The 12,223-nt window shown below is 41.7% G+C and overlaps 1 protein-coding gene across 3 annotated transcripts in view; it reads left to right on the forward strand.

Moving 5' to 3' along the window:
• The window catches only part of wdfy1 (WD repeat and FYVE domain containing 1), a 54,968-nt gene that overhangs the window by 2,858 nt on the left and 39,887 nt on the right, over window positions 1-12,223 (forward strand). For all 3 annotated transcript variants that reach the window (XM_063045878.1, XM_063045879.1, XM_063045880.1), the window contains 2 exons: window positions 2,384-2,451; window positions 11,016-11,089. In XM_063045878.1, coding sequence (XP_062901948.1) covers window positions 2,384-2,451; window positions 11,016-11,089 — 142 coding nt within the window. The remainder of the gene's footprint in view (window positions 1-2,383; window positions 2,452-11,015; window positions 11,090-12,223) is intronic.

Raw genomic sequence — 12,223 nt, forward strand, 5'->3', positions numbered from 1 at the left:
TTGAAAGCCTTCCTCGCTGTCCACAATGCCTCCAATCTTAGTGTCATCAGCAAACTTGCTGATCTAATTTACCACATTATTATCTAGATCATTGATATAGACAACAAACAACAATGGTCCCAACACCAAAGAAAATCACAGTGTCACAGTAGCATAACAAATGCACAGTTATATAAATATTAGAAGAGAACAGAAAGAATAACAACAACACACATAAAAGTTGCTGGTGAACGCAGCAGGCGAGGCAGCATCTCTAGGAAGAGGTGCAGTCGATGTTTCAGGCCGAGACCCTTTGTCAGGAGGGTGTGACAATACCCTGTACACTGTACAGGAGTGCAGGTAAAGACCCTGTACCCAATACATGTGACATTAATAAACCAATAATAAACCAATTACCATGCAATGAATTAATATACCTATCAGGTAATAAATGAATGATTTTCATTTTTGTGGATGAGAGTGACACACTTGTACTACATGCATGCATATGCACGCAGACACACGCAAAGCATCACTTGTGGCTGGAAGTGTTTGGGATTTTGGAATTTGGAATATTTGCATCTATATGAAGAGATAGCCTGGGGACAGAACCCAAGTCTAAACACAAAATCTATTTACATCACCTTTGCAGCTTCTGTACAGTCTGATGTGATGGACCCAGGTCCTCCGCACACTGTCAGCGTTGAATGACCACTCCTGACCGTGTTGTTCCAGCGCTGTGATTGGCTTCACATTTGCATCAGCTTCAAACAGCTGCCTGTTCCACAGCAACTACAACGGGAGGGGGGGTTAGTTTGCTAGAATATTTTAAATAATTTTGTGCATAAAACTATAACCATCAGAAGGGTATGGTATTGCAACTTCGGCATCCAGGTGGAGTCGGTTGTTGTTTGCTGTCACCGTCATTTCCGACTGAGTTTATGTGCTCACCAGTAAGCAGTCTTTGTCTTACACTTGTTCATCACACACACTGTTGCAGCCATTCAGCATGTTAGATTTTTATCCGCAATGATCTTGGCAAACTCATCAATGAATTTCTCTGCTGCTTTGTGATCAGCAGACCCTTTATCATGACAAATCTTTAGAAAATTAATGCTGTGCATTTTAAACTTCTGCAACCAGTCTGCTGAATATTCACAAATGCCTTCAATTTTCTGTTCATCATGACAGATCTTTGTTTCTTTCATGATGAGCATACTGCTGAGTGGCATATGTTTACTCCAGCACTGATGAATCCACTCTTTCAATACACAGTCATGATCTTCATTTTTCACTTTCTGCACTAACTTCTGTTCATTACATATGTGCTGTCACATCTCAAAACTGTCTGTGGGGCACAGAGACCTGTGCATCGCCTGGGAACCTTCCCAGCACCTTTTAGAATTTCCTATTTGTGACGTAATGTCAGTGCCCAAACCACTCCCAAATTTTGGAGGTTTTTGAATTTTGGAATTTTGGATAATGGTACTTGACCTGTGTGTGTGTGTGTGTATGTATTATACATACATACATACATATCTACACACATATGTCAAACACCCTTATCCATATAAATTTTCTGTCCTACAATAGACATTTTCCATTTAAAAATATTTTAAGAAAATTAAAACAAATATTTCAGTAGTCAAATTGACTTTGCTTGCTATTTACTTTGAAAACTAGACTTTTAATGATGAGAATTGCTTTTGCCAACAAAATAGATGTGTTTTTTTGATTTGAATATTTTACTGTTCATGTGGTCATTACATAGTCATGCCGGTCATGATATGACTATTGAATTAAATAACAATAAAGTTAGTTTGTCACATGACTATTTTATCTCATAATTAACCATCAAAGTTATTCTGGAGAAAAATCTTAATCTTAACTAGTAGCAACTGGGAGATTTCATTAATGCTTCCTTCATTCTGCTTGGGATGCTGTATTTATGAAATCTTAACTCATATTTCTGAACCATTTTGTTTATGTTCTCTTACACTCACTATGCTCATATGAGACTTCTGAAATATTTGTACTGTCTTGAACTGTTTTTTAACAAAAATGTATTTGTTTTAATTAAGTTTGATGCAGAAGGTTAGTCTCCTTTTGCAATTATACTAGCACTCGTATATCCTGCACAGCAAGTAATACAGTTCCCTTCTTAAAGGGAATTCAGTATTGCCCTTGTTCAAGATCCTAAATATATGAATTTGAAATTAAGGAAAACTATATTGCTAAATAGATATAAATGTGTAGGTTTCATTTTCCATATGAGAGAGAGAAAGTATATGCAATTTGCTGTGACTGAAGCAATTATTTTGGGGCAAAGACTTCCATTCCAATTGGAATATTTGCAAGAATTTTTCATGCACTATTTATAAGTATTTTCATGTACTTTCTGCAGAACAATACGTGTGTGGTTGAAACGAGACAGTGGTCAGTACTGGCCAAGCATCTTTCACACATTATCAGGTGAGAAGAGTGTTTAAAAGTGTATTTTCTAATTGCCTTCAATAGAGCTTTTTACCAGGTGTGACCCTTTTCCCTTCCTTGGTTGATCAGAGGAGCTTGTTTTGCAGCAAAATACTGCAATGCCAGATCAGCTTCTGTTGTGGCTTTAAGGATTCTCCTTCATTAATCTGATGTGCAAGAAGGAAGCATCAACCGTGTCTATGATTAATTGATAAACTTTTCCTCCACATTGTGGTGATTGAGAAGTATGAATGATGCAGGTGGATTTTTACAGAATACACTGCATTCTGATGCACAATGTTGGCGTAAAAGTTCAACATCATTTGATGAAGCAGGTTTTTATGTGTGTTGATGACAACTGACCAGAGTTACAAAGTAAAACCTACAGGGTACAACGAGTAATGAGGAAGGTGATAAATCTGATTGTAATATCAATTATTTGAAATTGTGGATTCAGGAGATGCCTCATTACAACCCTTGATCTATGGTCAAGTAAGGAGAACAACTGATAAAGTATAAATGTGAACTTGAAACATTTAGTTATTAGGCGTGTTGACTTCTGTTTTTCCCAATCCCTCGACAATGACCCAACTCCACCCTGCCCCCACCCCCAAGCAATCTATGCAGTTGATTTGGAGCTCCCTATTCTTTTGTTGCCTGCCTGCCCATCCCAACATTTGGAGGTCTTTATATCATTGCAATAAAATCAGAACTAGTAGGCGTAATCCAAAGCGGACCTGTAGAGGGAGAAACCAAATGAGAATCAGGTTTAATATCACTGACGTATGACGTGAAAATTGCTGTTTTGTGGCAACTGTACATTGGAATACATAATGATTTAAAAATAACTAAATTACAATAAGGAATATCCATAAAATTTTTAATTACCATGTGCAAGAAGAGAGCAAAACAAAATAGTGAGGTTGTTTTCATGGGCTCATTGTCCATTCAGAAATCTGATGGCGGAGGGGAAGAAGCTGTTCTTAAAATGTTGAATATAAGTTTTCAGGCTCCTGCACCTCCTCCCTGATGGCAGCAATGAGAAGAAGACGTCCCGGGTGATGGGGGTCCTTAATGATGGATGCCACTTCTTGAGGCTTTGCCTTTAGAAGGTGTCCTCAGTGCTGGGGAGGCTGGTGTCCATGATGAAACGGGCTTAGGTTTAAACTTTCTGCATCTTTTTCCAATCCTGAGGGGTGGCTGCTCCATACCAGGTGTTGATGTAACCAGTTAGAATGCTGTCCATGGTACAACTGTAGAAATTTGCAAGATTTTGGTGACATACCAAGTCTCCTTAAACTCCTAATGAAATAATGCCACTGTCGTGTCTTCTTTGTAATTGCATCAGTACGTTGGACCCAGGATAGATCTTCAGAGTTGTTGATACCCAGGAACTTTTTCCCACTGCTGATCTCTGGATGAGAACTGGTGTGTGTTCTCATGAGTTCCCCTTCCTGAAGTCTGCAATCATTTCCTTGGTTGTATTGATACTGAGTGCGAGGTTGTTTCTGCGACACCACTCTTTCTTTTCTAATCTTTATTATTATATTATTCAAAAAAAATAACATGAGTACGTTGAAGTAACAGCATTTGCAATGTCTCCAGAAAAAAAACATTATCTTAAAGATGGAAAAATTTTGTGATAACAAAAAAACCCTACTAAGCAGAAAAAGTGGGGGGAAAACCCCATTAGGTGTACAACCCCAGAGCCATGCGTCATACAAAAAGCTTCTAAAAATAAACATCAAACCACCAGGAAGAAGGAAAAATATACCAAAAAATTTACAATTAGATCGTGGAGAAAATCTTATCAATTATCTCAAATGATAATAACGAGCAATTGAGCCCCATCTTTTCTCAAAATCAAATAAAGGTTCAAAGGTTCGACTTCTAATTTTCTCCGAACTAAGACATAGTATCACTTGAGAGAACTATTGTGACAAAGTAGGAGCTGATGTATCTTTCCACTTCAACGAAATGGCCCTCCTAGCTATGAATGTAACAAATGCAATAACATGTTGGTCAGACACAGAAATGCCATGAATATTTTGAGGAATTATTCCAAAAAGCACAGTTAATTTGTTAGGTTGTAGATTAATTTTAAGTGCTTTAGAAATTGTGGAAAAAACTGACTTCCAAAACTGTTCCAGTATAGAACAAGAGCAAAACATGTGTCAGTGTAGCTATCTCAGTTTTACATCTATCATAATAACTATCAACATTAGGAAATATTTTAGAGAGTCTCTCCTTCGTCAAATGGTAACAATGTACAATTTTAAATTGAATCAGTGAATGACCAGCACTGATCGAAGAAGAGTTAATCAGCTTCAGAATCTGCGTCCAATTCTCCATCATAAAAGTCAAATTGAGTTCCTTTTCCCAATCCTGTTTAATCTTAAATAAGGGATGCTTATCCCATTGTAATAATAAATCATAAATTCTTCCAATAGAACCCTTCGTCGAAGGGTTCATACTCATAATAGTATCTAACAGGTCAGCCTCCAATATGTAAGGAAAATTACTGAAATATTTTTGTAAGAAATGTCTAACTTGAAGGTAATGCATTCAACCAGCTAATCTCTCTCACTCCTGTACGTTTGCTTGTCACCATCAGAAATTCTGCCAACAATGGTTGTGTCATTCTCAAATTCGTAGGTGGCATTTGAGCTGTGCCTAGCCACACAGTCATGGGTGTTGAGAAATTAGAGCAGTGGGCTGAGTTTGCATCCTTGAATTGTGACAGTATTGATTGTTATTTCTGATCCACACTGACTGTGGTCTCCTGGTGAGGTAATCAAGGATCCAGTTGCAGTGGGAGGTATAGCCACCCAGATTTTGAGTTTATTGATTAGAACTGAGGGTATGATTGTGTTGAACGTTCAGCTGTTATCAATAAATAGCAGCCTGACATAGGTATTACAATTGTCCAGGTGATCCAAAACCTAGTGGAGATCCAGTGTGATCGCATCTGCTGTAGACCTATTGTGGCGATTGGCAAATTGTAGTACGTTCAGGTCCTTTCTTAGGCAGGAGTTGATTTATGGCCATGACCAGCCTCTCAAAGCATTTCATCACCGTAGATGTGAGTGCAGTTGGGGAATAGTTGTTGAGGTAGCTCGCCTTGCTCTTTTTGGGCACTGGTATGATTGTCACCCCTTTGAAGCAAGTTGGAGCCTCTAACTGCAACAGTGAGAGATTGAAGATGTCATTAAACATTCCCAACAGTTGGTAGGCACAGATTTTCAATGTCCTACCAGGTACACCATCAGTGCTTGACACCTTGCTAGGATTCACACTCCTGAAAGATGTTCTGGCGTCACCCTCTGAGACAACGATCACAGGATCGCTAGATGCTGCAGGAATTCTCAAAATGTAGGTTTATTCTCCGTTTCAAAGCATGCACGAAAGCATTAAGCCCGTCTGGGAGTGCAGCATCACAGCTATTCTTGATGTTAGGTCTCGCCTTGTAGGAAGTAATGGCCTGCAAACCTTGACAGAGCAGGCGAGCATCCGATTCTGTTTCCACCTTCAATAGGGATTATATTTTTGCCCTTAAAATAGTCTTCTGTAGGTCATACCAGGACTCCTTGAGTAGTTCTGGATCAACCAGTCTACTGGTACCCTTGGCTGTGTCTCTGGATTTCAGCTGTAAAAGTCCTAGATGGGAATATTTGATTATTACCATCAGAGATGCAGGCAAAGAGTTGTGACTTACCAGCACAGTCTTGTAAGATAAGTGTTCTGGATGAATGATGTTTCTGATTAACCTAAAAATTCTTTCTCCATGGTGTTTGTTGTCCATTTATTTCCATAATATTTTTATATTCTTGTACTCATTGAGCTTGACTTTCTGATAGCTTCCATTTAGACTGCCTGATTTGTCTGGCACTGATCCCTTCACTTTTTAGAAAATGACAGTCGAGAAACTGCAGATGCTGAAAACCTGAAACAGAAACAGGAAAGGTTGTGCAGCATCTCTAGAAAGAGAGGTAGAGTTAACGTTTCAGGTTGTAAATCCTCCCCGTCACAGGCCCTGCACAGAATTTGTAGGTTGTTCTTGAAATGTGTTGCTGTCCCAGTCACTTATCAGTCATGTGTCACCTATCCCCACACAATCGATGGCTTTATTCTTTCTTTGTTGCTCTATTTAGATCAGCTTAAAGGCAATTTTCTGCCCCGCTGAACTGCTGAGTTTGTTTATATCATTGTGCTGCACTTCTGTCCCATTTTCTTTTGACATTATTCCTGTCCCTTCCTGCGCCCAGGTATTCTTATTACTGGAAAGCTTGGAGTCTGAGTCTGGCATGCTACTCCTCTAACAGAGCCTCACAAGAAGCCCTGGAACTTTTCCTATCTGCACCTCTTCCTGTTTTCCTCCTTTCTATTGTGTTAAGTGTTAAAAAGAGCATGTAAATATATTGTAGGCTTCTACCTCAACCATGCTTTTAGACCGTGACTTTAGGCCTTTGCTATTCTCTGGGGTGAGATAATTTTCCTCAACTGTTCTGTAATCATTCTGCCAATTGCATTAAATCTATGCTTCCTAATCATTTACCTTACAGTGGGGGTGGGGGGAGGTATTTCAGTATTTAGGCCTCTCAGCTTTATGCATACTTTTTTTGCTCTTCTGTCTTTTGGAAAGAATTGAGGAATTTCATTAATTTCTTCTGTTACTGTAACATCTTTCCTGTAATGAGGCAATTCCATGTTGTACTGTAGCTGTGCTTGAACCAGTCCTCTGGTTCCTGAATATATACAGGTTACAGAAGTCATGATTTTGCACAAATTCTCTGAATTTTTTTTCAAGATAGTTATGATATTAATAAAATGTTTCATGGTATTTTTAACAACTGGATATAGTACCTATTCCCTGGACACCTTCAAAGCGATTGCGCAACCACCAACTGCGACTCCAGCCTTGAACACCAGGCTGGGTCTTTATGTGCTGCTATTGTGACTCCCGTCTCCCCTTTCCCCACCACTACTCTGCAACCCCGTCTCCCTCAGATCCCACCGTCAGCTCCTGGGCCCTCAGAGGCTCCATCTTCCTCTCACCCCAACCCTCCCCTCTCCACTGACTCCCCCAGCCTCCCCACTCCCCCACTGATCCCAGCTCTCATCCATACCAGGTCTTTACCATCCCCTCTGACCTTCAGCTGTCTGAGGCAGAACGCTCTGTCCTCAGTAAGGGCCTCACCTTTGTCCCCCTTCGCCCACACCTCAGCGAGTTCCGCGTTCGCCATGATGCGGAACTCTTCTTCTGCTGTCTCCGTCTTCGAGGCTACTTCTTCGGCAAGGACTCTTCCACCCCCACCGATGACCCCTTCTCCCGTCTTCAACCCTCCTCTTCTTCATGGACACCCCGCTCTGGTCTTCTGCCTGCTCTGGATCTCTTTATCGCTAACTGCCGACAGGACATCAACCGTCTCGACTTCACCGCACTGTGTTCCCATTCCAACCTCACTCCTTCGGAACGCTCTGCTCTCCACTCCCTCCACACTAATCCTAACCTTACTATAAAACCCGCCGATAAAGGGGGTGCTGTTGTAGTCTGGCATACTGACCTCTACCTTGCCGAGGCACAGCGACAACTCGTGGATACCTCCTCTTATTTACCCCTCGATCGTGACCCCACTAAGGAGCACCAGGCCATTGTCTCCCACACCATCACCGACTTTATCTGCTCAGGGAATCTTCCATCCACTGCTACCAACCTTATAGTTCCCACACCCCGCACTTCCCGTTTCTACCTCCTACCCAAGATCCACAAACCTTCCTGTCCTGGAAGACCTATTGTCTCAGCTTGCTCCTGCCCCACCAAACTCGTTTCTGCATACCTCGACACGGTTTTATCCCCCCTTGTTCAATCCCTTCCTGCCTATGTTCGTGACACTTCTCACGCTCTTAAACTTTTCGATGATTTTAAGTTCCCTGGCCCCCACTGCTTTATTTTCACCATGGTTGTCCAGTCCCTATATACTTCCATCCCGCATCAGGAAGGTCTCAAAGCTCTCCGCTTCTTTTTGGATTCCAGACCTAATCAGTTCCCCTCTACCACCACTCTGCTCCATCTAGCGGAATTAGTCCTTACTCTTAATAATTTCTCCTTTGGCTCCTCTCACTTCCTCCAAACTAAAGGTGTAGCTATGGGCACCCGTATGGGTCCTAGCTATGCCTGTCTTTTTGTTGGCTTTATGGAACAATCTATGTTCCGTGCCTATTCTGGTATCTGTCCCCCACTTTTCCTTTGCTACATCAACGACTGCATTAACGCTGCTTCCTGCACGCATGCTGAGCTTGTTGACTTCATTAACTTTGCCTCCAACTTTCATCCTGCCCTCAAGTTTACCTGGTCCATTTCCGACACCTCCCTCCCCTTTCTAGATCTTTCTGTCTCTATCTCTGGAGACAGCTTATCTACTGATGTCTACTATAAGCCTACTGACTCTCACAGCTATCTGGACTATTCCTCTTCTCACCCTGTCTCTTGCAAAAATGCCATCCCCTTCTCGCAATTCCTCCGTCTCCGCCGCATCTGCTCTCAGGATGAGGGAGATGTCCTCCTTTTTTAAAGAAAGGGGCTTCCCTTCCTCCACCAAAAACTCTGCTCTCAAACGCATCTCCCCCATTTCACGCACATCTGCTCTCACTCCATCCTCCCGTCACTCCACTAGGAATAGGGTTCCCCTGGTCCTCACCTACCACCCCACTAGCCTCCGGGTCCAACATATTATTCTCCGTAACTTCCGCCACATCCAACGGGATCCCACCACTAAGCACATCTTTCCCTCCCCCACTCTCTCTGCTTTCCGCAGGGATCGCTCCCTACGCGACTCCCTTGTCCATTCGTGTCCCCCCCCCATCCCTCCCCACTGATCTCCCTCCTGGCACTTATCCTTGTAAGCTGAACAAGTGCTACACATGCCCTTACACTTCCTCCCTTACCACCATTCAGGGCCCCAGACAGTCCTTCCAGGTGAGGCGACACTTCACCTGTGAGTCGGCTGGGATGATATACTGTGTCCGGTGCTCCCGATGTGGCCTTTTATATATTGGCGAGACCCGATGCAGACTGGGAGATCATTTTGCTGAACGCCTACGCTCTGTCCGCCAGAGAAAGCAAGATCTCCCAGTGGCCACACATTTTAATTCCACATCCCATTCCCATTCTGATATGTCTATCCACGGCCTCCTCTACAGTAAAGATGAAGCCACACTCAGGTTGGAGGAACAATACCTTATATTCCGTCTGGGTAGCCTCCAACCTGATGGCATGAACATTGACTTCTCTAACTTCCGCTAATGCCCCACCTCCCCCTCGCACCCCATCCGTTATTTATTTATATACACACATTCTTTCTCTCTCTCTCTCTCTCTCTCTCTCTCTCTCTCCTTTTTTCTCCCTCTGTCCCTCTCACTATACCCCTTGCCCATCCTCTGGGTTTTCCCCCCTCCCCCTTTTCTTTCTCCCTGGGCCTCCTGTCCCATGATCCTCTCATATCCCTTTTGCCAATCAACTGTCCAGCTCTTGGCTCCATTCCTCCCCCTCCTGTCTTCTCCTATCATTTTGGATCTCCCCCTCCCCCTTCCTACTTTCAAATCTCTTATTAGCTCTTCCGTCGGTTAGTCCTGACGAAGGGTCTCGGCCGGAAACGTCGACTGTACCTCTTCCTAGAGATGCTGCCTGGCCTGCTGCGTTCACCAGCATCTTTGATGATAATATCTGTTCCATTAGTTTAATTATGGGTAGCATTGTGATGAATGTTCAATGTAAGTAAAAGAATCAAAGTGTATGCAGAGTGATATAAAGTGGATTAACTATGGAAAACAGACGTTTCTGACTTACAGAAAATGCAGATTCTTTGGAAGGGAACCTGCGAACTGCTTGTAATTTAGATTTTCATTACCACAAACTATCAAGGGAGTGTTGTAGTATCACAGGTTGTGGCTTTCAGAGTACATGTAATAGTTCATCACAAACTATGTGAACAACACCAAAGCTAGTCTTGTTCCTCTTTCTAACAAACAAAAAGAAAAGTGGGAACTTGTGTATAAATTGCTGAACTTGTTTCTGCAGTTTGAATGGAAGTAACTTCTGTACAATGAAGAATTTGGGATGTCCTAGGGCCATGACAGATCCCACTCAAGTACACTTTTGTTCTTTTTATATAAACAGGGTTATTTTTTTGTTTACAATGTTCTTTGATTTAAGGGATATTACATGAGCTAAGGCTGCTGCTAATTCTTCTGCACTAACAGCATTATCAATGTAAGAGCTCTCACATCTTCAGTTCAGAATAAGAGTGTCATTAGCCTGTTATTGAAAGTTTTGAGTTAGGATTATTACTGGAAACTATTCAAGTGCCACCGATTATCTTTGTGGATAGATCCAAAAAAAATCTAAAATATTGAAGTAGCCCTGTTTGAAGGGGAGAAACCAATCTAACAGGTATGAATTTCACAGTTACAGAAGTTTGTGAATCTCCTGTGTATTTTTCTTCAAAGAGTAATATTTTGTGATGTGATCGGATGACATTAATAACTCAATTTCATTTTTTTTAAAGCACCCTGTTCTGCCATTGCCTACAATCCCGATCACAAACGGATTTTTATCGGACAAGATAATGGAGCAATTGTGGTATGTTTGCCTGTCTGCATTATGTTCTATTTCTCTTCTGGACATACTGGTTAAGATTAAAATAGATTAAGTTTTTTTTTATTGCCAGAGCAGGAATAAAACTGATCTAAGTTCAGTGTTAGATGTAAAGTCTGTTTACTTTCATTCTTTTGTATCTTTGCCAAGTCCTAAATGCATACATTCAAATGTTGTTTCACTTGGGTATTTTTAGACCTTTATGGCTTCCTGCTCCCTACACACACCCTCCTCATTCTACAATTTTTTTGCTGTTGTTGGTGATTAACTGTTTTGGAAGATTTTATTAATGCTCCACTTAAAATAACTGTTAGCCTTAAAGAATGTGACCTGAAGTCATTTTCTCCCGAAGGAGGAACTGCTTCGAATTCCAATTATTATTTACAACTTCCAGAATCCATCAGGGCATGGCAGATTTGGCATTTTCCCCAAGATCTTCATGTGCTAAGCTGTTGCTGCTGCACCTGGTACAGTATAACGTTCAGCTTCTATCCTAAACCATTAGGACTTCCAAATGAATGGGTTGCACAGTGAATTCTTGAAGTGGGTTAGTCATGGAAAATGACAGCACAGAAAGGGGTAATTCACCCTATTGTGTCCATGCTAGCCAAAACTATAGACTATGTCAGCTGCTTTGGCTTTCCAATTTGGCCTTTTATATTCCAGCATTTCAAGTACTCGCCCAGGATTTTGTTTGCTTTTGGCTCTGTTGCTCTTTTAAGTGGCAAGTTCAAGAACCCCACTTCTCTCTGGGGCAAAGATTTTGGATGATTTTATATTTCTTCCCTCAATTCATTCTGCTTTTTTAAAAATCTGTATTTCAATGAATCAGAGTCGTACTCTGTGGAAATAGGCCCTGAAGCCCAGCAAGTCCATGCCTACCATCATGTATCCATTTACAGCGTTCGCCTTTTATTGTTCCCACAATGCCATTCACTCTCCACAGATACTGCAACTTACTTGTACACTAGTTTACAGTGGTCACTTAAATAATCAACCTGCATATCGTTATGAAACGGGAAGAGACCCATGTTATTACAGGAAGAACATGCAAACCCCACATAGGCAGCAGCCGAGTTCAGGATTGAACCAGGGATGCTGAGGCTGTGAGGTAGCAGA

The sequence above is a fragment of the Mobula hypostoma genome, chromosome 4 (genome assembly GCF_963921235.1).
Source record: "Mobula hypostoma chromosome 4, sMobHyp1.1, whole genome shotgun sequence".
In the NCBI taxonomy this organism is placed as follows: domain Eukaryota; kingdom Metazoa; phylum Chordata; class Chondrichthyes; order Myliobatiformes; family Myliobatidae; genus Mobula; species Mobula hypostoma.